At 61.7% G+C, this 25,051-nt stretch overlaps 1 protein-coding gene across 4 annotated transcripts; it reads left to right on the top strand.

Moving 5' to 3' along the window:
* The first annotated feature begins 7,891 nt into the window (after window positions 1–7,891).
* Zbtb7a (zinc finger and BTB domain containing 7A) lies at window positions 7,892–24,579 on the top strand. 4 transcript variants are annotated; one of them, XM_055607644.1, is made up of 3 exons: window positions 7,892–8,285; window positions 16,513–17,762; window positions 20,360–24,579. In XM_055607644.1, exons 2-3 carry the CDS (start codon window positions 16,528–16,530, stop codon window positions 20,820–20,822), a joined length of 1,698 nt encoding a protein of 565 aa, XP_055463619.1. In that variant the 5' UTR covers window positions 7,892–8,285; window positions 16,513–16,527; the 3' UTR covers window positions 20,823–24,579. The 4 variants fall into 4 exon arrangements, with proteins under 4 accessions (XP_055463619.1, XP_055463618.1, XP_055463617.1 ...); XM_055607643.1 differs by lacking the exon at window positions 7,892–8,285 and adding an exon at window positions 8,926–9,335; XM_055607642.1 differs by lacking the exon at window positions 7,892–8,285 and adding an exon at window positions 8,927–9,375.
* The last annotated feature ends 472 nt before the right edge of the window (window positions 24,580–25,051 follow it).

Here is a 25,051-nt window from a genome sequence, read left to right on the forward strand (position 1 = left end):
TGATGGAAGCACCCATGACCAGATCACCACTGGCTTCTGTGTACATGAAAGAAACCAAGCCAATTCCAGCATGGCCCCGCGTGCCTGCAATCCGTGTATGGCCTTGAAGTGACAATGTAGAACAATGAACACTCTTCCTACGAAGACAGTGGCCCAGGAGAGTGGGTCTCTGGCCAGCCAGCCCATGCTCCCTCAGTCCTCAGGGACACTTGTGAGACCCTTTGTTTTCAGCACGTGCGTGTGCTCTTGTGTGCAACTCCTACAGAGGCCAGAGGCGGGCATCAGATCCCAGAGGTGAAATCGCGGGTGGCTGTGAGTTCTTGATGTGAGTGCTGGGAACTGAATCTGGCTCTGTTGCAAGAGCCTTGAGTGCATCATTCTTTAACTTTATATGCATTGGTGTTTTGTCTGTGTAATGGTGGCAGGCCCCCTGGAACTCACAATAGATGGTTGTGAGCTCCCGCGTGGGTGCCAGGAACCAAACCCTGGGTCCTCTGTGAGAGCAGCCTGTGCTGTGACCACTGAGCCGTCTCTCCAGCCCAGTGAGTAGCGAAGTGTTCTTAACTGCTGGGCCATCTCATCATTCTTGACATGTACTTCTTATTTATCACAGGACAACACTTTGGGAGTTCCTTCACAGCGCAGAGCTAAGAGCTCAAACTCACGCTTGTGCACAAATGCCTTCACCTAATTACCATCTTGCTGCCCCCTTGGGGCCCTGAGCTCTTTGCTACCCTCACTTCTCCCAGGGTTCCCCACACAGGAGACAATGGGGATCCCCCCTCTTGTGTCGCTGGCGTCAGCCTTTCCTTGCTCTGGTCCACCAGCGGGGGTCCTGTGACCCGCAGGCCATGCAGGGGCACAGGCAGCAGAGTGGGGCCCCTCAGAGCCTTGCTTGCCTGGAACTGGGCTCTGTGTGACCCAGGGTCAAGGGGGCTGGAAGAAAACGGTGCAGACACAGGGCGGCCCGACGTTTCATGGTTGGGACTTCAAGGGAGGTGTGCTGTCTCAGAGCCACAGCCCACAAGAAAGCGCCGGAAGTGCAGGAGGAAGCCCCAGCGGGGCGTAGCCCCCGCCCACCCACAGCCTGGCAGCTTCCCCTCTCACCTCTGAACCCCTCTTCCTCTCCTCAGTGAGCCCCTGCCGTCGGCCCTCGCTCTAGCCGGAGCCTGCCGAGCCCTGTCTCCCGTCTCGGATGGTCTCTTGTAGGGTTCGTGTACACATTCATTACTGAGCTTGGGTGTTTTGTAGAGGAGGGATGGCCCACCCCAGGGCCTTTGCACACCCAGGACAGGACTCACTGAGCTGCACCACATGTGCCTTCTGTACATTTGTATGTGTGCTTTTGTGGGTTGTTGGCTTTTGGAGTCCGGGGTCTTACTGTGTAGAGCAGGCCGGCCACCCACCTGTGGCCTCCTGAGTGCAGGGCGAAAGGAGAAGGCCAGCACCTGTATGTGACTTCAAGGCCTTGCTCTCCGGTCGTCAGGCAGCAAGTGACTCAACCTCCCTGATGCACCACCGTTATTTTTTAACTATTATTATTATTATTATTATTATTATTATTATTATTATTATCATTATTTTGAGAGAAGATCTCGCTCCGACTTGAGGCCTCTTGATCCGGCCTGTGTTGTCCTCGTGTCTGCCTCCTCAGTGCTGGGGTTGCAGGGGCTGCCAGGCCGCAGCTTTTTGTGTGGGTCCCGGGGATTTGAACTCCGGCCTTCATGCCTGTGTTTGCAGGGGTGGCAGTGTGGGTGGGGATCTGGGGCTTCCTCTGAGGGGACAGAATGTTCTGGAATCGTGGCGCCACCTGGGAAGGCGTGAAAAGGCGCTGAAAGGGTCCCGAGTGTTTAGAGAGTAAACGGTGAGCTGCCCTCACCCTCCAGAGCCCTTTGGGAAAGCCCACTCCGTCGCACTTAGGCTTCGCAGGCCCCGTGCCCCCCCAGGTCTCCCGCAGTCCCCCAGCCCCCCAGACTGTCCGGCTGACCGGTCACCTGACCCGGCACCTGTGCAAGCTCGATCGGGCCCCACGGGGGCGCTAGGCCATCCAGGTACGTGGGTTTGCTGTCCCTGGCTGGCAGCCAGGCTCACCCAGGGGTGTGCCTGTCCCCAAGGCCCCGGGAGCAGGTAGGCAGGCCGGGCCCAGTCCCACCTGCAGGCAAGGACGTGGGGGTGGGGCGAGCGGGGGTGGGGCCAGATGGGCGTGCTCAGGCAAACACAGGTGCTGCCCAGGGCAGGCTGCAGTCCCTGTGGGGTTTTTTTTATTTTTATTTTTTGGCTTTTTGAGTCCAGGTCTCTCTTTAGCCCGGACTATCCTGAGGCGGCCGGATGCTGGGTGCAGTCTTGAGCAGCTTCCATCCCGCTGGACTCTGGACCAAGACTGTCCCTGGCCGGGACACTTGGGTGACCCACATCCTGTTCTGCCTGGGCCGTTGCCCCACCCCCTCCTGCTGGGTGGGGAGAGGACTTTCGGGGCAATCCGCCACACTTCCTAGATCAGTCACTGGGTGGCTGTCCCAGCCGCACGGCACCGAGCCTCGGGGGAAGGAGCCCACTCAGCGCCACCTGGGGCGAGTTTGACCTTGACCCCTTAACCTTGGCGGTGAAGGTTGTGCGGAGAAGAGCCGAGCGAGCTGAGGGCCGCCGGGACGCCGGGCACCGCACTGTGGGTGCCCCGCACCTGCCCTGTCCCCCTTGGCCGTCCCAGCTCCGTCCCGCAGGCTCCCTCTCTGTCCCCAGCTTGAAACTGAAACCACGGTAGCGAAATGAAACCAGAGCCCAGGCCCTGCAGCCGGCGGGAGGGGACAGCACCGCAGACACCGGGCCCACGTGGCAGGCCACTTCGAGGGGGTGGGGAGACCCGCTGCCCAAATGGCATCTGTTTTGTTGGTGTATTTATTTATTATTTTTAAGAAGGAACCCCGCCGCCGCCGCGTCCTCTCACCGCCCCACCGCCTGGCAGCCCGGGTGGCTCCTGAAGGGCGCCAGGAGACTGACCTCACTCAGGTGGACCCTCTCCAGTCTCCAGAGGTCACCCCGGATATGAGAATTCAGGTCTTCCTTCCAGGGTGGCTTCAGGCGGCCATGCATGGGTAGGGGGAGGGCGGCCAAAGCCCTAACTTGTCCACCAGGGGCATTTGTTTAGGGAAGGAACTGGCAAAAAAGTCAGCTGCAGCATGCAAGACTGAGGTTAGACTCCAGCCGGCTTCTCTTCTTCTGCCCTGCGGATCCTGCGCCAGGGACTGTCACAATTCTCTAGACATGGCTGAAGGTCCCCTTGGAGCATTGTGGGCCAGAAGGCCCCACCCCGGCGTAGAGAAGGAAGAGTGGCCATTTCCAGGCACTTGTGGGAAGCCAGCCGGAGCTAAACACAGCCTGCCCCACCTTCTGCCCAAAGATCAGCGACAGGCCCCCACTCAGGGTCTCATGTAGCCCAGGCTGGCTCAGGTTCACTAGGTAGCTGAGGATGACCTCAAACTCCTGACGCTCCGGCCTCCTCCCAGTGCAGGGAGGACAGGCTTGTGCCACGATGTCTGTCTGCCTGTCTGTCTCTTTCCGGTTTGTCTGCTCTACATAGTGAGATCCAGGAGAATGAGGCCTGTATAGTGAGACCCTGACTCAGAAGACTCAAAAAAAACTAAAAACGATTGAACGAATGAATGAATGAAAAGAAAGGAAAATATTTTCCAGGGGCTGAGGCCGTGAGTAGAGGCCTTGCCTGACCTTCCAGGGTCAGAAGTTCAAGGTCACCTTCAGCTACATGATAAATTCCAGGTTAGCCTAGGCTATATGAGCCCCCTGTCTTTTAAAAATATACCCTGAGCCAACTAAACAAGGTAATTTTCACTTCCAGCGGCGTGCGTGCGTCTGTTGGCTTCTGAGCACCCTCAGCTGCGGCCACAGCTGCAGCCGGGTCTCCAGGCTTCTGCCGCAGATAAAGCCGCTCCCGCCTTGGGGCCTTCGCACAGGCCCTTCTTCTAGCCTCGGTCACGTCTGACTCACACACGCCTCGCCTCCGGTGCCACAGCTACCTGCCGGGATGGCTGGCCATTTAAAAAAAAGTCCTGTCCCCAAGCACAGCTGCATGCTTTGTGCCGCCGCTCTGGTTAAGGTACATTTCGCCTTTGTGAGTGGCTGAGGTCCCAGCACAGCTGCTGGCGGCAGCCTCGGTTTCCTCACCCCTGGGCCCCTCCCCTGGCATCCCCCACCAAGCCTGCCCTCCTCCGGGCCCACCCTCCCTGGCTTTCCGCCCACCTAGCCCAAACACGCTCCCCTCTCTCACCTGAGCAGCTTTGTTCATTCCTGCAGAAAGGAGCGGAACCGACCACAGTGGCACAAACCGTCACGTCAGCACGGGGGAGGCGGAGGCAGGGGTCACCCTCTGCTTCAGAAGGAGTTGGGAGCCAGCCTGGGCTATGGAAGTAGGGCATTTCCATAGCTTGTTCCAGGGCCAGTGCTCTGTCTGAAGCACGGCAAAATTCATGAACCAATGAGTGAAGTGTCTTGCAGACCCTGAGCGCTGTGTCCCCTCTGATGGATTTCTTCATTGCGTTCACGTTTTGCTGTTCAGTATGATGATGATTTTGGTTTTTTTGAGACAGTGTTTCTGTGTGTGTAGCCCTGGTTGTCCTGGACTTGCTCTGTAGACCAGGCTGGCCTCACACTCACAGAGATCCACCTGTCTCTGCCTCCTGAGTGCTGGGATTAAAGGTGTGAGCCACCAAGCCCAGGATTTTTAAAAAATAATTTATTCATTTTTTATTCTCTGTGCACTGGTGTTCTGCCTGCAGGTAGGTCTGCGTGAAGCTGTCAGATCTTGAAGTTACAGACAGTTGTGAGCTGCCATGCAGGTGATGGGAATTGAACCCATGTCCCCTGGAAGAGCAGTCTCTTAACTGCTGAGCCATCTCTCCAGCCCTGATTTTTTTTATTTTTTATTTTTATTTTTTGAGTAGCCCAGGCTGGCCTGGAACTCACCGTGTACCCAGAGATGACCCTGAACTCCTGATCCTGCCTCCCCTACAGTGCTAGGATGACGGGTCTACGCTACCGTATCTATCTCATTAAAATCATCATTGTCGGTGACATAGCATACCCGGGAGGTTGAGAAAGGAGGATCTCCGTAAGTTCAAGACCAGCCTGGTCAACATAGACCTTGGCTCAAAAATAAATAAATGAGTAAGTAAATGGTGTGCCAAAAAAAATAAATAAAATAAAATGAAATTGTGTGGTGACCCACATCTATAATCCCGGTACTCTCGGGAGGCAGAGAGCTGTGAGTCCAGGACAGTTACAGCTACAGAGAAAAACCCTGTCTTAAAAGAAAAAAAATTGGTATGGCTGTGGCTGTACGTGCCTGAAATCCCAGCACTCCGGAGGCAGAGGCAGGCATGGTCTACAGAGGAAGCAAGACAAAGACCCTACCCTCAAAATCAGTTACAGAATATCACAAGGGGCTGAGCTGAACTGAGCCAGCCCTGTCCCCTCTCCCTTTGCCCCCAGAGCTGCATGTCCTGTCCTGTTGTTTGAATTTCCCCTTTGGGGGTTGTCCCCCTAAGGCCCCTTGCTGTTCTCTTCCAAGGCTTCTGAGGGTACAGAGGCTCCCGGAGGCCTACAGTAATCCGGGATTCCCGGTGTTTTCGAGGGCGTCTTCTGCAGTAGGCCATGCTCTGCCGCTGGGTTTCAGGTGGCCGAGGCCAGTCCCAAGCTCTTGGTCCTTCTGTCTCTACCTCTTAGGGGCTGGAATCCTGGGCATGAGCCACTGAGCCCAGGCTGGCCTTGAAGCCCCTGAGGGTCTCCTCCCGCCTCTGTTTCCTGAGCGTGATGGAGTTACAGATGTGAACCTCCCTAGTCTTGTGTAGACATTTTGGTTTAGTTTTGTTTTGATTTTTGAGCTATGGACTCATGTAGCCCAGGCCAGGAAAATTTGCAAAGTAGCTGAGGATGACCTTGGACTACTTCTTGGAGAACCAGGAATTCTGTGGTTCTCTAGCTCCTGGGGAGGGGATCAAAGGTGTGTCCCCGCCGAAGCCATACTGTTTAAATTAGATCACATTTACATTAGATTTTTCGTCCTGTTTTGCCTTTTGAGACAGGGTTTCCTTGTATAGCCCTGGCTGCCTGGACCAGACTTAGTAGACCAGGCTAACCTTGAACTCAGGGATCCACTGGCCTCTGCCTCTGCTGGGATCAAAGGCACGTGCCATTACACCCGGTGATTTTTTTTGGAATATTTTGTTTTTATTTTACAGACATGGTGGTTTGCCTGCACGTGTGTCTGTGTGAGGGCATCAGATCCCCTGGAACTGGAGTTGCAGAGAGTTGGGTGCCTCCACATGGGTGCTGGGAATCGAACCCCAGGACCCCTGGAAGAGCAGCCTGTGCGCTCAATCACTGAGCCATCTCCCCAGCCCCTAAGTTAGATCTTTATTTATCTATTCATTTGTTTTTAATTATTTGATGTTTTGCTTTTAGACAGGGTCTTGCGGTGTAGCCCGGATAGCCTAGGACCTGCCATGCTGAGCAGGCTGACCTCGTGCAGTCTAGAGATCCTCCTGTCTGCTTCCTCAGGGTTAAAGGCCTGTGCCACCTCAGAGACTGTACCTGTATTTCTTCCAGTTGACTGCTAAGGGGCCTTGCAGGTTGCCCGGGCTGGGCTGGCATTCTCCAGCCTCGGCCTCCAGCCTCCCCGCCGCCACTCCACCCCGCCCCCAGCTCCCAGCGGTGGGGACAGCGAGGTCTAGATCCTGTCCCCTTTGGACTCATCAGGAAACCCGGATGCCATGCTCTGGGGTGTGCCCTGGCGATGCTGATCTTCCAGGCCCCTTAGGAGGGTCCAGCCTGCGGTGACAGCTGCAGTTGCAAAACAGAATTCAAGGGGTTCCCTGAAGTCCCCAGCCCTCCTCTTCCCGGGCTAGAGCCCCGTCTTCGGGGAAACCGAGGTAAGTGGGTGGAGCGTCAGCCGAGGGCGTGGAATTCCGGCCTGGCACAGGTGACCCCGCCCCTGTGGCCGGTCCAGAGCAGGGCGGGCAAGGCTTAAGGCGCCTACGCTCCGGTCCCGCGGCCGGAGTTCCGGGTCCCCCGCCCCCCGCCGGGCTCACGTGGCCGCCCGGAGTCCTTCCCACCTTCTCTGCTGCTGTCACTGCCTGGGCCCGGGCTTCCACTTCCCCTGTGGGGCCCTCCTGGGTTTCCCCTTTGAAGACAATTTACTAATACAAAAAGTCAATCCAATCTGTTTCGGGTGTTGAAAGGTACTTTTGTTTATTTTCATTTTTGGACAGGGTGTCACTGTATAACCCCAATTGTCCTAGAACTCTGTAGACCAGGCTGGCCTCGAAGTCAGAGATCCACCTGCCTCTGCCTCCCGAGTGCTGAGATTAAAGACGTGGGCTGCCGTGCCAGGCTGATCCGTACTTTTAATTCGGTTTATAAAAACGAGTTGGAGACTTGGGGGATGGGTCGATCCTTTGATGTAAAAAAAAAAAAAAAAAAAAAAGGAAAGAGAGAAGAAAACAAACTAAATATACCGGGCTCCCTCCGACCTGGGCAATATATGAGAGATAGCAGTAATACTGATAACAGTACCAACAATGAATGAAAAACATCCTGAAGTAATGACCCGGGCCTTTGGAGGCTGACATCCCACACGGAGGAGCATTTAAAAGCCCAAGGAAGGATGGCCAGAATCCATCTGAAGGGGCGCAGAAGGGGAAACTGAGGCCAGGGGCGGGCTCTCGCTGCTAGCTCCGCCCCTTCCTGCGAGCCGGACTCCCAAGCCGGGTCCTCCGGCGGCCGTGGCTTACTGGAGTCGAACCCTGAAGGCCTGCTGAACCGGGATGTCGCCTGTCCCCTCCTCTCCCTTCCCCTCCCTCTCCGGACCTCTCCCACGACCGGAGAGGAAGTGGGAGAGAAAAGGACACGGGGGGTGAAAAAGGAAAACAGAAAATAAGGCTGGGTTGGATCCGCGCTTCCCCACTCCCCACCTCCGTCCTCCGGGGGCGCGGCGGGCCTGCGAGGGTCCGCGTCCACGCCCCGCGCCAGCCGGGCCAGCCAGCCGGCTGCGGGAAAATTACAAGGCCTGGAAAACAACCGTCCTTCCCCGCCCCTCGCCAACCCCTTCCCCGCGCTACGCCCCTGGCACAGCCGGGTGGAGGCGACTGTTTTATGTAATCGCGGGGCGGCAGGTTTGCTGGCTGGCTGCACCGGTGAGGGAGGGACCCCCGAGCTCGGCTGACACTTCGCGGCCCTGCCAGCCTCCCCCCTGGGGGGTCCCTGCACAGCTTTGGGTAAACAGCTTTGAGGTTCATATCGGGGTGGACGGAGACCCGACGTTCTGAGGGAACAGCTCCCCCGCCTTCTCCGGGTCCTTCACAGTTTGGGTAAACTGAGGCCAAGGTGGGGGTTGGGGGGCCTGGGGCTCAGAGGCAGGCTCCGGTTCCTTGCAGATACCCTTCCTCTTCCTCTCTTGGGTTCTTTCAACTACTTGGGTAAACTGAGGCCCAGGAGGACGGGAGCTCCGAGGCCACCTCGCCCTCCTTGCCACAGACCCTTCCTTCTCTCTCCGGTTCCTTGGGGAGACTAAGGCCCGGGGGAGGGCGGTGGGGGATCGTGCCAGCGCCCCGGTGGACCCGGAGAGAGGTGTGGCGGCGGGGGACCGTCACTTCCTCGCCTTCGCCTCAGCTCCCCGGGCCAGCGCGCCCCCACGCCCAGGCAGCGGGTCCTCCGGGTGCGCACGGCGCTCCCGCCCCCACTGCCAACCCGCCCCGCCCCGGCTTCGGGGGCACAGCCCGCGCCCCCTACACCCCGCCCTGCGCGTTCAGGCCCGGGCTGTTTATCTGCGGCCCCCACCCCCTGCACCCGAGGGGCCCCTCTCGCCCGCCCCCAGCACCCCGGGGTGCTCCGGGCCTTAGATAAGCCAGCAGGCTGGCACGGCGCCGCGCACAGGGCGGAGAGGTCACGGGCTTGCCAGGGGAGGGGCCGATGGGTCGGGGCTGCGCCCCCCGCCCGTCTGGCACCCCCAAATCCCTAATCGCAGCGCGATCTGCTCTCGCGGCGCAGCCCCGCGGGACGTGGCAAGAGCCGACCTGCAGAGCCTGTTCTGGCCGCGGCGGCCGGGGGGGCGGGCTGGGCGTGGGGGTGCCGGCGCTGCGGCACCTTTAAGACGAGGGAGGACCCCTCTTGCCCTCGGACAAACCAGGAAGGGAGTCGCGAGCATCATACGGGGCTTTGCGTACTGTACGGCTACTGTAGGGGCAGTGACGACGACGCCCGCCCGAGCGAGGTCCGCGCCGCGGGCAGCCCCGATCGCGCGTCCTCCGGGTCCGGGTCCCCGCGAGGTAAGCCGCCCGGGCTGAAGGGGACCCCTCTCCGGGAGAGGTGGGTTTTGTTTTTCTTTCTTTTTTAAAAATTTCCTTGCAGGGTGGGGACGCGTCCGGGGGCGCAGTGCGCACCCCGAGCGTCCGCACGGAGCGGAGACGGGGTGGATGGGGGATTTGGGGCGCCTCCGCACCTCCGGGGTCCTGGAGACCAAGGTTGCCCAGCCACAGCCGGGGGCGGAGGGGGCTCCGCCCGGGTCCCTCCGGGGCGAAGGGTACGAGCCCGCGCCCGATCCCCTCCTCCCGTCGCGGGGCTCCCTGCGCGCGGCCCGCGGGGGAGGGGAGTCGGGCCGCATCGAGGGCGGAGGTGGGGGTAGAGGGGCGCGTCGCGTGCTAAGTTTGCAATAGGGCCCGGGGCGCGCGCCGCTCCCCTTCCCGAGTGGTCGTGGGCAAGCGGGGGGGGGGGGGCTATCCGGGATTGCGCGCAGACGTTGGAGTTGGCCAGGATGGAGCTCCATGGGGGAGGGGGAGGGGGGCTGAAAAAACGGGGGGGGGGGCTTTGCAAAAAAAAAAAAAAAGCAGCGAGAGAGGCGGAGGGAAGGGGTGGGGTGTCTGGGAGGCGGGCGCGGTCTCGCGGTTCTCTTGGGCGCTGTAGTTCTTTTTCTTAACTTCAAGGCTTGGCGTCTCGGAAGATGGTCAGGGAGCTTGAACTACAAGTCCCAGAGTGCCCCGCGATAGTGGCGGCTCAGGGAGGGGCGTTGCAGAGGAGGGGCGATGAGCGGCGTACCAGCGGGCCAATGGAAGCCAGAAGCCGTCCGGCGCGGCGCAGCATGGGGGTGGGGCCTTCGTCTGGGCGGGGCCTGCGTGCGGGGCGAGGTTTGTGGAGGAGAGGCGGGGCTTCCGCGGCTCCCTTGCCGGGGGCCGGTGGCGGTCCCGGCTTCCGGCTGCCGCCCCTCCCCTCCTGTTGTGTAACCGTCCCTTGGCCCCCCCCCCTCCGTTTCAATATTTTATTTTTTTCCCCCTTTCTCTGTAGTTCCGGACGCTCCGGGACGAGGAGAAAGGTTCCTCCGCAAGACAGGACGTTCCCTCCCCGGGGGAGGGTGTGGTGTCGCGGGACCTCGGGGCTTCAGGCGAGGCCGGGGATGCGCGGCCTGGCGCGCGCCGGGCCGGGCGCGGGGGAGGTGACGGGCGGACCCAGATCCGGGGTAATTTGCATCGCCCTCCCCCCAGCCCGGGTGGGGATTGGCCGGGCGGCGGCGGAGGGTGGCGCGGGGCCGGGCTCAGCGTCGCCCGCCGGGGCTCGGAGCCGCCAGCCCGCCGCAGCCATCGTCACGGTCGCCGGGGCCCGCGCGCCGCCCGGGAAGGAGGTAGGAGCCGCGCGGCCCCAGGACCGCGGTCCCTTCCCTTCCTTGTCCCCTTCCTTCTCGTCGCCATCGCCACCACGTGCGCCCCCGCTGCCGACCCCACCTGGGCCTGGCACCCAAGGGTGCTCACTTGAGTGGCGGAAGTGGAAGAGAGACAGATGGCTTCCCTGGTTTCCTCCTCTCCTCTCCCTTCCCCTCCAAGCAGATCTACTTAGCTCAGCACCCGTGAGTGACTAAGCCCAGTACCCGTGGGTGACAAGCTCGGCGGAAGCCCTGCGTCTCCCCCCCTCCTTGCCACAGCTGCTTCCCCCGGCGCGGGTGTCTCCGGCCTCCCATGTCAGCAAGCCAACCCCCCACCTCCAGCACCACCTTCCCCCAAGCCTGGGCCCAGGGCGTCACCCTGAGTGGCCGCTCCCACGCTGAGGAGGGGGAGCCACCCCAGGCACCAAGCTGATTGCTTGTAATTGGCAGGGCTGTGATGGGAGAGGTCCCAGGCCCTTCCTCCTTCTCCCTCCGCTCAGGCTAGGCCTTAGGTTGCAAAAGGCTTCTCTCAGTTGGGGGCACAACTGCTCACCCCAGGGTTACCTCTCCACCCCACACCTTTCCCGGAGGGACTCCCAATGGCTCCCCCAGCTGGGCCCTGGCACCTCTCCGGGGCTGGGCTCGGGGCTCTGTTTACCGGCAGGCATCGCTGTGGAGACGGCCTAGGGGAGGGAGGGAGGGGACAGAGCCTGGGCTGGAAGACAGGCAGGAAACAGGATCCAACGGGGACACTGAAATTTTAATTTGCCGGTCACTTGGGGGGTGGGGGTATTTATTATTTAGTTGAGATTGGCCGTGGCAGAGGCCAGTCTGCACCTGGCCCGGGAAGGGGGAGCTCCACACCTCCGGTTCCTGCAGTGTTTGGGGACACTGAGGCCAGAGAGGCAGAGCCCCTTGTGGCCTGTTGTGGGGATGGCTGTTGGGCAGGAGTGCCTTGTCCTTGGTGGCTTTTGGGTGCATTCTGTTCTTTTCCTTGAGGCTGTGTGACCTATAGTTCGGTCCTTGTCACGTAGAAGGAAACCGAGGCTTGGAGTGGGAAGGTCCCACGTGAGCCAGGGTTGGCGAGGGGCAGAGGGGGGAGGAAGTAGGATGATACTCAAGGTCATGAGTCCAGTGGTCCCTCCTCAGAGTGTAGGGGTCTTTCTGAAATCCCCTAATGTCCCAGGGCTGTCTGCCCACCTGTGTCTCTCAGAAGAGATCAGTAGGCTGCTGTTTGGGCCTGGATGCAGGAGTAACACCTGTCACCGAGGTAGGAGGGACTGTGCCCAGGATGACATTGAGTCCAGAGAGGGCTAGAGAGACTCCAAGGTCACACAGCTGGAAGCTAGTGCTGCCTCTCCGTCCGCTCCGTCTGCCATGCTGTGGTCTGGTGTCCTGGGGGGCTCTTCGAGTGACCCCAGGACCAATGATCACAGCTGGTGCCCAAACTGAGCAGAGCTGTGGTTTCGACTTATTATTTCAGGACCCAGGGCCTGACCTGAGGAGTGGTCCGCATGTGAGCTGGCTGGCCACCGCCGTAACCAGCTGCTGTCCTATGCCCCCACCCCCAAGTCCTCCAAGTCCTCTCACGTTTCCTGGGGCCACCTCAGGGCACCCCAGGGTCTGCTGGGAGTTGGGCGTGGGTCTCTGCCACCTGAGCCACCTTCCCTACCTCTTGTGCCCCAGGCTTCTCACTCAAGGCCATCACAGGCCCTTCAGGAAGGCTGGGAGGCAAGATGGGGCAGGGGCTGCCACCCACCCAGAGAGGCCACATTCTCCCTCTGCCTTAGTTTCCCTGAGTGTCCTCTTCCAGACTTCCCTTAGCCAATCTGAAACAGGCTTGGAGCGGCTAGTGGGCGGGAGTGGCTCTGCCACCCCGGATTGGCACAGGGACCACAGTCATGCCAGCCCCCTGGGGTTGTTGCCCCATGGCCTGCACAGGCCCCAGGGCCCCTGTGCCCTGCCTGAGCTCCCTGGGGGCTGTGTCGGGGGAGGGGAGAGGCATCCTGGGAAGAACAAGTTAGGCAAGACCAGCCAGGTTCAAATTCCAGCTGGTTCTGTGACCCTGGGACAGTGGCCTCCCCTCTCTGATCTAGACCCCCTCGCTGGAGTGTGCAGGCAGGTGGGATGAGGTGGCCAGCTCCCCTCCGCCACCGCAGCTTCCTCTCACGTCCACAGTGTGGGGTCTGGAGTGTGGCCGGAGGACCGGCCCCTCCATCTGTCCCCTCAGCAGGCTGGGCTGCTCAGTGGCCGTCCCCACCCACACCTTTCTGGTTTGACGGGAAACAGGCCTGGGGCCCACCTTGAGCCAGGATGTGTCTGAGAGGGGAGGTGGCGCCTTCTGCAGGCCCCTGGGCCGCCAGGGGCTGGGGGCGGTGCAGGTGGCAGGCAGGCCTGCCAGGTTGCCCAGACTTTCATTTTGTGGGCATGCTGCAGAACAGGTGCAGCCAGGCCCTCTTCCTCCTGGGAGACACTGGGATCACCCCCACCCCCCACCCCGCTCTGTGCTGGTTGCCTGCAGTGGCAGGAACCTCACTCCCTTCCACCTGGGGGAACATTCTAGCTTCCACTTGGAGTTGGCTGGGCCTCCCTCCTGGCCTTCCTGGCTGTGTGGCACTCAGAGCGTGGGAACAGGGTGGGCCTGGGCCCCACCCTGGAGCTGGGCTCCCCACAGGCCTGCCTGTCCCCACCCCCACACGCACACACTTCCCACTGGGCTTGCTGCCTTCCTGCCTCTGGCCCTTTAAGGCCCAGGGCAGGAAGCCCCTCCCCATTATGGCAATAAATGCCGAGTAAATGGCGGGCCTGTTTGAGCCCTGCCTGGTCCTCTGCTGCTACCAGTCCAGGAGGAGGACGGGTGGGCAGGGGCCACCCTTGTGCCCCCACTGAACTCCTGATCCATGAGACCAGGCCAGGCGGGCATTGGCATCAGGTTAGGGCACTGTAACCCGGGGACCCACCTTGCCACACAGGCTGGGAGGGGGTGGGGACCCAGGGCCAGGGGCCTGGCAGGCTGCACCTGTGAGCCAGGCCTGCTGCTGCTGGGTGGCCGTGGGGCAGGCGCCCACCCTCTTTGGGCCTAGTGTAGGGGCTATAGACGCCCCGTAGCTTCCAGGAGTTGTCCGGCACTGCGGCAGGGGTGCACCAGGTGGCCTCAGGCCACAGCTCAGTGCATCCTGGCCAGAATCCCCAAGGAAACTGAGGCTGTGAGGGTCATAGCCTTTCACAGGGCCTCGTCCAGGTACCCAGGCAACAACCCAGGGTTGGGAAGAGCTGGGATCTAGAGGCCTTCTCCCACCCCCCCCCCCCCCCCCCCCCCCCGCCTTGCTCAGACTTCTCTTCAGGCCTCAGTGTCCTTCCCCCGTTCCTTGAGCCTTCCTGGGTGATCCTTGCAGCTGGCAGATGTGACAGGGCCAGAGTGTGGACCTGGCTGGGTCTGCTGCTGTGTGACCTTGGCTGCCTGCACGTCTCTGATCCTGTCAGGGCTATGGAGGGAAGACATGAAGGCAGGCGCCTGATGTTCCTGAACGGTGGGGGGAAGGGGAAGGCAGATCGACTTGAAAGTAGCTACAACAAGTAATCCTAGGTTAGACAAGAGGTGGGACTGGCAGCTGTCCCCTGATACTGGGTGTGTCAGCCTGCCAGGTGGGTGGAGCAGGGTGTGGGCCCGGGTCTTTGGTTCCTCTGACCTTTGGCTGTGACCCTTCTGTCTGGCCAGGCCCCAGGAGAGTGTGCCCCACCTCCAACCCAGAAGGGGCCTGCCAGGGCCTGCCCCTGGCCCGTCCGCCGACTCAGCACTGAACAGCCCCAGAAATCCCAGGGAGGCAGGCACAGGCAGGAGCTGTCTGCAGGGACCCCAGCCAGTGTTGGGAAGGTGTCCCTGAGGAGGGACAGGGCCCTGGAGCTAGGCACAGCCACAGCTTCAGCATGGCTGACGGGTGTGGCTTTGAGGCAGCTCGAGTGGGTTCCTGGCACCTTGTGTGCCGCAGCAACCATGAGCCCAGCCTTCCTTCTTAAACTTAGCTGGGTCTTAGGGCCATTCCTTGGGTGAGGCCCCTGAGAGGCCCAGGTGGGGTGGAGGCCTAGGGTGTGGCACGGCAGGTGGTGCTTGTTCCTGGAGAGAAGGTGGCTCAGGTGTCTCTGGGGGCCCAGGGACCCAGGAGCTCTGAGGAAGAAGGTGACAGGAGGGCCAGCCTTGCTGATGGCTTCACTGGGTGTCCAGGTCCCTCTGCACCTCATGTTTGTCAGTGGTGTGTGTGTGTGTGTGTGATGTGACCTGGGGCCTTATGTGGCCCTGTGTCTCCCAGGCCTGGCTCCCGACAAGGGATGTCCTCCCAACTACAACCCGAAGGCTGGAGCCTGGGTGCCTTCGTACTTAAAATAGGGCTTCGGCAGCCCCTGGCCCTGGACCTCAGCGGCTGGTGGGAAGCCAGGGTGGCCGTGCCTGAGGCGGCAGCCAGGGCTGAGTCACTTGGGTTTTTTCAGGCCCCGGGGCCCCTGGAGGGACACCTTTGAGCCCTCCCTAAAGGACCTGGGTCACCCCGGCTGGGGATGTCTTTGGGGTCACATACCCCCTCCCTCTTCGTGGCAGGCTGTGGCGGGAGGGGACAGGCTTGCCTTGTCTGCCCACATGCTCCCTGAGGCCCAGGGCCAGACGGCAGATGGTGGCAGGGGGTGGAAGCCACCAACGGGGGCTCCTTGAGGCCTGCCAGGGCTGTGCCCCCTGGTCCCTACAGTCACATCTAAATGTTCCCTCCCCTGGCTGGCAGTGGGGGTGTGTTGGGGGGTCTATTCAGGCAGCTGGTGGTGTGGGAAGAGGGGGGGTGGCACAAAGGATCTGTCACCAGCCGCTCTTGCAGGGGCAGGCCCACCGTGGACTGTGCCTCCCACAGGACCTCTGGGTGAGGGCCAGGCCGGGCAGGAGATGGGAGGAGCCCAGAGGCCTCCGGAGGGTGTAGCTCGGACCCTGTCCCTTCTGGGAACAATGTCCAGCGGCCCCTGGCCCTACAGTGGCAGGCAGGCCAATCTGGACCTGGAGGAATGTAGGCCTTGTTGGGTGGCGAAGGGCAGTCTGGCTCTCTGGAGAGGGCGGAGGGGTGGAGGCAGTGCCAGAGAGTTGCACAAGGACTTGGGCATGAGTCACAGCTGGGGGGGGGGTGGCAGAGAAGAGGAGGGGTGGGCCCTGGTGGGATAGTCCAGTGTCCCCCTTCAGGCTCCTCTAGGGGTGGCCGCCCATTTGCCAGATGGGGAGTCTGAGGCCTGGCACAGGCCAAGCACCGTCCTGGGCAACATAGCAGGGCGGACAGGAGGCCCTGGCCTTGGTCTCTGTGGGGGCGTGGCACGCCCGGTTCCCCTGTTACTCACTGGCTGGGTCTGGCCTGGGGACAGGGCAGGAAGGGGGCATCCCAGTGAACAGGTCCTGGAGCCGGGCTGCACCTGGTCTTGCCCAACGAATCCTCCAGGGGAGCAGGGACCTGTTGGGCCTCAGTTTAGTCCTCGGTCACTTTGGGGCGGTGGATGGGTGGCTTCCCTTCTCTGGCGCACGGCTCCCTGCTTAGCCTCCTGGGGCCATCCGTGGAGAGACTGAGGTTGGGGCCCCCCTCAGGACACCACGTCTGGCCTGCAGGCACGGGAGTCCGCAGACATTCCCTGGGGGTCTCCTCCTCTACCACGTCGGGGGCCTTGGTGCCGCGTTCTGCTGAGGAAGGAAGCTGGGAGGAGCCGGGTATTCCCCTAGAGAAACTGAGGCTGGGGCGGCCGGGCCCCTGCGGAGAGTGGGTGTCCTCAGCGCTGACGGCCACCCCTTCCCGCAGGTGTTGGCGCGGAAGATGGCCGGCGGTGTGGACGGCCCCATCGGGATCCCGTTCCCAGACCACAGCAGCGACATCCTGAGCGGCCTGAATGAGCAGCGGACGCAGGGCCTGCTGTGCGACGTGGTGATCCTGGTGGAGGGCCGCGAGTTCCCCACGCACCGCTCGGTGCTGGCCGCCTGCAGCCAGTACTTCAAGAAGCTCTTCACGTCGGGCGCCGCGGTGGACCAGCAGAACGTGTACGAGATCGACTTCGTGAGCGCCGAGGCGCTGACGGCGCTCATGGACTTCGCCTACACGGCCACGCTCACGGTCAGCACGGCCAACGTGGGCGACATCCTGAGCGCCGCGCGCCTGCTGGAGATCCCGGCCGTGAGCCACGTGTGCGCCGACCTGCTGGAGCGCCAGATCCTGGCGGCCGACGAGCCCGGCGATGCGGGCCAGCCCGACGGCGCGGGCCCCACGGACCAGCGCAACCTGCTGCGCGCCAAGGAGTACCTCGAGTTCTTCCGCAGCAACCCCATGAACAGCCTGCCCCCCGCCGCCTTCCCCTGGGCCGGCTTCGGCGGCCCCGACGACGACCTGGACGCCACCAAGGAGGCCGTGGCCGCCGCCGTGGCCGCCGTGGCCGCCGGGGAGTGCAACGGCCTGGACTTCTACGGCCCGGGGCCGCCGGCCGAGCGGCCCGGCGCGGGCGACGGGGACGAGGGCGACAGTACGCCGGGACTGTGGCCCGAGCGGGATGAGGAGGCCGCGTCCGGCCTCTTCCCGGCCCCCGCCGCCCCGCCCGCCGCCACGCAGAACGGCCACTACGGGCGCGCGGGGCCCGGGGACGAGGAGGCGGCGGCGCTGTCGGAGGCGGCGCCCGAGCCCGGCGACTCCCCGGGCTTCCTGTCGGGCGCGGCCGAGGGCGAGGACGGGGACGCGGCCGACGCGGACGGGCTGGCGGCCAGCACGCTGCTGCAGCAGATGATGTCGTCGGTGGGCCGCGCGGGGGACAGCGACGAGGAGTCCCGCGCCGACGACAAGGGCGTCATGGACTACTACCTGAAGTACTTCAGCGGCGCCCACGAGGGCGACGTCTACCCGGCCTGGTCGCAGAAGGGCGAGAAGAAGATCCGCGCCAAGGCCTTCCAGAAGTGCCCCATCTGCGAGAAGGTGATCCAGGGCGCGGGCAAGCTGCCCCGCCACATCCGCACGCACACGGGCGAGAAGCCCTACGAGTGTAACATCTGCAAGGTCCGCTTCACCAGGTGAGCCGAGGGCGGCCCGGCGCGGGGGTGGGGTGGGGTGGGGTGGGGTGGGGTGGGGGGTGGTCCAGCACGGCGGGAGCACGGGCCGCCCAGGCCGGCTCTCCTCCGCCTCCCGGCCCAGAGGGCCTTGGTGGCCCTGCTCCTGCCCCTCTGGCCTCCGGGCTGCCGTCCTCTCCTTTCTCGGGGCCCCTTCCTGTGCCTTCCTCTGTCCCGAGGGTCGCCCTGCTCTTGCCGCTGCTTGGCATCACTTCGCCACGTTGGAATTGAAACCCAGTGTGAGCACGTAGACCAGGCAGGCCTGGAACTCACCGAGACCCTCCTGTCTCTGCCGCCTTAGTGCTGGGAGATTAGTGTTTAGAGCCCACTGGACTTCCCAGCCAGCATTTGCTTTTGGTTTTCGAGACAGGGTTTCTCTCGGCACTTTTTAGGCACCTGCCAGGTCTGGGACTCTCCTGTGGCTAGACAGGCCAGGTCCCACAAGGCCACAGGCGCAGGCCTCTCCCAGACCTTGCAGCTTCGCAGGGGGGAAGGCTTTCCAAGCGGAACAACTGTGCCCCGGGGCAGTTAGCTGGGCTCCACCAGTAGGAAGGGCAAGGACTGAGAAAGAGCCATGGGGAGTTCAAAGCCAGGCCAGGGGCTGTTTGTGATTGGCTCTGAGAGTCTAGAGGTGGCTCCTAGGCTGTGTGAACCCAGTGCAGGCTAAACCTCTGCCGTTTGTGTGTGCCTGTGTGTGTTGTGCCTGTGTGCTGTGCGAGTGTGTGTGTGTGTGTGTGTGTGTGTGTGTGTGTAGGGGGTGACTGGCAGGCAGGGGCACAGCCAGGCCCAGTGACTCAGCGGTTACCCCCTGCCCTGGGGTTCCCCAGCCACGCCTACCAGGCCTGAAGAAAGAAGCCATTGTCCTAACTTCCTGGCCCCACCCGGCCCCCTCCCCAGCACCCTGGCCCCCTCCCCAGAGGGCAGGAGAGGAGGGTGCGGCCATTGGCACCCAGTGCCTAGGAGAGCCAGGTGGGGACAGAGAGCACCGAGGGAGGCAGTTGCTTTAGTGGGTGAGACTAGGTGGGAGCGCTACTCCCCCAGGCGAGCGTCCTGGGGTACCCCGGCCCCTGTCAGGCCCTGGGCCTTGGGAGGGGCAGCACGGTAGCGGCCCTGGACCATAGTTGTAGGCCCCCCACAGTCCTGCTCAGGTGTGCTCTCGCCTCCATCCGGGCCTGGACTGCTTCTTCCCCTCAGAGAAACTGAGGCCCAGAGACAGGTGCCTGCCGAGGCCTCCGTGCCCCTGGCCAGCCTACCTACCCCTTCCCTGGGGCCTTCCCCACCTCACTGCTTACCCCCACCTCCTCACCACCCCCCAGGCCCGGGGCCCAGGGGCCCCTGTGACTCACAGTGAGCGTTGAGTAAGCCGGGCCTGTGGCAGCCGGGGTATAATTACCCAGGCCGGGGCTTGGGGTGATGAAACTGGGGCTGCCTCCCACCTCCACCCTGCCTCTGTGTGGCTGCTGGCCTGCTGTGCAACCCCAGGCCAGTCAGGTCCCCCAGCCCCCAGCCTTCTGGGGAAATCTCTGTAAGCGCTGGGGTGCTGGGCGAGGCCTGTGCAGGGCAGAGCCGTTGACCCCCAGTGCTGCTGCAGACCGTGGGAGGAAGTGAGCAGGGGGGTGGGGTCACTGAGCCAGAGACAAAGGTCTGCTGCAGAGCGCCGGGAGCAGTGGAGGGCGCGGGGATGGTAGCCTGGGCCATGCCAGAGAGCCCCGAGCAGGGCCAGCCCGCTGGGGATGGGCATAGGCAGAGTGGGCCAGTGAGGAATGAATAGGGATTATCAGTCCTCATGATGGAAAGAAGGCCTCGGAGTTGCTGGAGGATTGCAGATTCCAGGCCAGCCTGGGCTACATGGAGAGACCATGCCTCAGAACAGGGCGGATGAAGAAATGTCACACAAGTCATGTTCAGAGTGGGGTTGGGTGAGTCTCTGTGACTTCAGCCCCTCGTTCAGCAAGTCTAGCCCCGGGCTAATCAGAATGTGCCCGGCCCAGAGGGCAGGAGATGTGGAGGGCAGTGGGTTGCCAAGCCAGCACTCAGGGCCTCGGCAGAAGGATGGCAAGTTCTAGGCAGTTTCAAAGGCCCCAAGTTCACTATGGAGAGGATTGGGGGGACAGTGCAGCGTGGGGCTGTGGGGTGTCTGTGGAGCGGGGGCAGGTCCAGGAGGCCCCAGGCAGGACGGCCTCCGTGGGGCACAGGCCTTCACGAACATCTTTGAGGTGTAGGGCTGTTTTCATTGGAGACCTGGTGTCTGTATGTAGCCCAGGCTGGGCTCCAGCCCTCTGACACTCACCTGCCTCCACCTCTCCAGGGCCGTGATTAGCTGTGCCACCACAGGCTATATATAGAAGCCTTTAAGGGCTGAAACTAGAGCCCCCGGTGCCCACCAGCCTCGGCCCTGGCCCGCACCTGCCCTGCCCGGCCTCTGCCCGGCGGGGACACTGCAGAGCTTTAGTCTTGTCCCGGGGCCCCGCCAAGGGCTGGGCCCTCGCCCCACGGGGCCGGCTCCCTTCCCCTCGGGCCTCGGGGTGCCCCGCGCCCACTGACTGCCCCCCCCCCCGCAGGCAGGACAAACTGAAGGTGCACATGCGGAAGCACACGGGCGAGAAGCCGTACCTCTGCCAGCAGTGCGGCGCCGCCTTCGCTCACAACTACGACCTGAAGAACCACATGCGGGTGCACACGGGGCTGCGGCCCTACCAGTGCGACAGCTGCTGCAAGACGTTCGTGCGCTCCGACCACCTGCACAGGCACCTCAAGAAGGACGGCTGCAACGGGGTCCCCTCGCGCCGCGGCCGCAAGCCCCGCGTGCGGGGCGTGCCCCCCGATGGCCCGGCCGGCGCCCCCGCGCTCCCCGCGCCCCCTGACGGCCCGCGCAACGGCCAGGAGAAGCACTTTAAGGACGAGGAGGAGGACGAGGACGGGGCCAGCCCCGACAGCTCGGGCCGCCTGAATGTAGCGGGCAGCGGCGGCGACGAGGGCGCGGGCGGCCCCGCGGCCCCCGCCGAGGGTAACTTCGCCACCTGACTCGCACTAAAAAACCAACCAAACCAACCAAAAACAAAACAAACAGACAAACAGACAGAACCTAAAAGCGAGACAGAGAGCAACCACCCCCCGCCCCAGCACCTCAGCAAGCAGTTCTCTGCCCCGAGCCTCCATCCATGCGCGGACGAGTGTGCGTGTAAATCCCCGGCCGCGGCGCCTGCCTTTCTCAGATCCTTAGGACACGGCCCCCCCCCCCCGCCCCCGCGCCCCTCGCCCCGTCCGCCGCAGGGTTCCGCCCCGGGGGCCCTGCCTGCTCCAGGCTAAGGCGAGGGTGACGGGGACCCCAGGACAGGCGCCCGGCTCCTTGCTGGTTGGTTTCAGGGGTCTCAGACAGACCTTAAATGCTCTGTCCACTGTGAGTGGACGTTAAAATGGTCCCCGGCTCCCCACCCTCCTTCCTCAGGGCACTTACTAAAGAGGGGGGAGTCCCCCGGCCTCCCGCCCCGCCTGTGGCCTCACACCTCCGCACACCCACCCTGGCCACCGCTGACATACAAATTATTTATTCCCCAGTCTGGGTGGCCGGAGCGGGGATTTGGGGGGGACGCTGGGGTCCCCACCACCCTCCTTCATGGCACTTACACCTGGCGGGGTCCTCGAGGCCCCTGTCCAGGGTGACCCCCCATCCTTCCCATCTCTGCTTGCCCAGACCCCACCCCATGTTCAGAGATTGAAAATTTGTCTTCACCCACGCCCCACTTTTTAAAGCACTTTTTAGATCTTTCCCCTTTTCCTCCTTAAAGACAGTTTATATAGAGATATATATAGAGAGATATATATAAAATATTCTTCCTCAGAGGAGCAGGCAGCAGTTTGGGGGGGATGTAGCCAAGATCAGAGGGAACCCCAGGACTCAGGCAGGGACAGAGGGAGTGAGAGAGGCCACAGCTTAACGTCACAAAACAGCAATAAAACCCCAAGAATTTAGTAAACACAAAGGCAGAACCTAAAGCAAAACCTTAAGAAATATCAGCAAAAGCGGCGACAGCCCCGGGGGATCTTGGCACTTTGTAACTGAACGGGTACTTTTCATTCTTAACTTAAGAAATGTTTACAAGTTGCACCCAGCTTCTATGAAAAATTGGAGAGAGAGCGAGAGAGGAGCGCGAGAGCAGTGGGAAGTAACTAAGTCAATTTATTTTTGTATAAAATAAAAGAAACCCAACCCATTGCTCCGGTAGAATCCACTTGCGTCCCCGAGGCTGAGGGCCGGGTGTCCAGGGATCCACGGGAAGCGACCTGGGGTCCGCTTTTTGCGGCCTGCTGCAGGCCTCCCCGTGTTTGCCAGCCCCGCCCCGCGCTATTTTCTTTCCTCTTCTGTGTCTGTTTGGAGACCACAGGCCTGGGAGCCGCAGGCCGCCTGTCCTGTCCTTCCCAGCTCAGGGATGTCCCCGAGAGAGGGCTGGCCACGGTGGCCAGCCAGACCCCGTCCCCCGCCCGGTTCCCCTCTCCCCACTTGATGGTCCCCCTAGGCACCCCTTCTTTTTACTCAAAGGCACTGACTGTAACCCAGGGCCCAGCACCTGACACCCCCCACCCACCCACGCCCCAAACTCCGGCTTCCCCCCAAAAGGCCCGGTCTTCACCGGGCCACAGGCCACGGACGGGGGCCGGGGGCCGGGGTTGGGGGACGTGGCGGCCGGATGCCAGGGCGCCCGCAACTCCCACCCCTGTGGCCAAGGTGGAGCTGAGCGTGGGACCCTGCTGATGCGCACCCTGCCCCCCCCCCCGGGCCCTCGCGGTGGGCACCGCCGGGCGGCCCGGCCGGCGCTGACTCGTCTCTCTTTGGTGTAAAGGGATGCTCGTTAAGAAGGCTGCTTCCCAGTCCCTAGCGGAGGGGCCTCCCTCCCACCCCCACCCCCACCCCACCCCACGACTTCCCTCGGATGTCTCAGGGTCCCCTTGGGGCCGCAGAGTGGGTAGGCCCGGGGTGGGGTGGTGCTGGCACCCCGTCGCACCCCACTCCCGCAGTGAGCCGCCCCGGAACTGCCGAGGGGGCCGAGCTGCGCCCTCCCGCCCCGTTCCCAGAGAGGTCAGCCCCCTCCACCCTCGCAATAAAACTAACTTCAATCACAGTCGTCCTGGCCACCGGCCGTAGACTCGGGGCGGGTGGAGCCCTTGGGGACTGTGGTGGGGGCCCCGAACCCGCCAGTGACAGCGCAAACCCTCGGCAATTGCACTAAACCCTTGCCACCCCCCCTGGCTCCGCTCCGCTTCTGCCCGCCCACACTCACCTTGCCTTAACCGCCAGCCCGTCCCGGGGGCCGCAGCCACCGCATGGGCCCAGCGCCGGGACGGCCCCCGCCCCCAGGCCCACCCCGCCCCCGTGTACTGCAATCACATACTGTATATAGAATGTGGATCGATTTTTACAAATTTTTATTCTTTAAATTAAGGCCGTGATAAAAGTTGCCAAAGAGAATTGTGGAATTCACTAGAGGTTAGAGTGGAGGGCTCTGCAGGAAGGTTTCCTTTGGTTGTTTGGGGTTTATTTTTGTGTGTGTTTTTGTTTTCTTTTTTCCTTTTTTTTTTTTTTTTTTTTTAACTGCCTGGTACCAACAACAAAAAGAAAAAAAAAAAAACAACAAAAAAAGAAAAGAAAACAGAAATTTGTTACTTCCATTATGGTGAATTTGAGTGTGTGTGAGTGTGTGACTCAGTGAGAGAAGGGCCCAGCCTGCAGGGTTCCGGGGACCCCAGGCTGGGGAGGGGACAGGCCTGTACCTGTCCCCAGCCTGTGACCTGAGCAAGGCCACCCCTGCCGAGTAGTTGCTGCTCTTTGCCTTCCTACCCCTACTGGCCTTTCGAGATTAAGAAAAAAATAAAATAAAAAGGCAAAAAATAATAAAAATGAAAAAAATCTATATATACAGAAACCAATGAATGTAAACGGCAGACCTGGCCCTGCCAAGCTGGGCTCAAGTGGGCAGAACCAAAGTGGGTGCCCTGGGGTGGCCACTCAGGAGTGCCCCCCTGAGTGGCCGTCGCCCTGTTGCAGCACAGCTGACCTGAGGGTGCTCGCCAGGGGATGCTGCTGTTGTGGCAGGCGCAACGGCAGCCTTGAAGTACAGGTGGCCCCCAGGCTGGTTGTTCAGGGAATCGACAGTGCAAGTAGCAGGGAGTTGTAGGGGGACACAGGCTGAAAGAAAAATAGAAAAAAAACAAAAAAAGACAAAAATCAACAAAAAATAAAAAAAGAGAGCAAAATCCTATTTTTTGAGAAAGAAAGATATTTATATTTGCAGTTTTATTTTAAAAAAGTTATTTAAGCTGAGGAAACGGCCTTCCCGGAGTTCGGGCTGGCCGGCACCGGACGGGTCAGGGGTCGTGGGGGCTCCTCACCCCAGGCACGATTATCTCAGTTCAGAACTAGCTCGCACTAAATACATAATGATTTACCTTGGTGGGGGGCACAGGGGGCCAGGGGACAGAGGGGAGTCCCGCCCCAGGCCCAGAACGAGGTGCCTTGGATTTTGGGGGCCCAGGCCTGGCACATGGGGGTCCGGAGCACAGAACAGACATTCCACTGACTGGATGTAAGAATCTTTATAAAGTGTGGGAGGCAAACGAAAACAAATCAATTGATTTAAAAAAAAAATGCACTTTTTGGGGGTGGGGGGACAAGCTTTAAAAGTAATAAAAACAACAAAAGATTATGAAAAATCCGAAAAAATAGAATTCATTTTTCTTGTACATAAAAGAGAAAAACCCAACCACTAAATGCAGCCTGTTACGACGCCTCCTTGCCTGGTCTCTGTGTTCTGTCTTTTTTGGGGGGTTGGTATGGGGGACACGCATTCTCTGCGGGTATCACACGCTGTGGGTGGGGCCTGACAGCGGGACCCAGCAGGTCCCAGGGTGGGTGGTGGGGTGTGCCCGGGCTGTTCCTGGGAAAGGAGGTGACCTCAGAATCCTGGCCCAGGCCTGCCCGGGTCAGAGCGCTGCAGGCCCTGGGTGGGCTGCGCCTGGGCTCCAGGAGGCCGCCAAGGTGCTGTCCGTAGCTGGGCTCCAGTGACCTTATCGGGCCTAGGGGGCCGGAAACCTCAGCTGGCTGTGGACAACTTCCTGTCCCCAGGAGGAAGTGGGCCTGGGGCCCTGTCGCGGGGGATGGGGTGGACGCGGGGTCGGCTCTACAGCAGTCCTCCCTTGGTCAGCTGCATCCCCGGGGTGTGTCCAGAGCGTGGGGGCGGCGGCCTTGGATCCTCTGC

This window comes from Psammomys obesus, unplaced genomic scaffold (genome assembly GCF_907164565.1).
Source record: "Psammomys obesus unplaced genomic scaffold, mPsaObe1.curated_primary_1811, whole genome shotgun sequence".
NCBI lineage: Eukaryota > Metazoa > Chordata > Mammalia > Rodentia > Muridae > Psammomys > Psammomys obesus.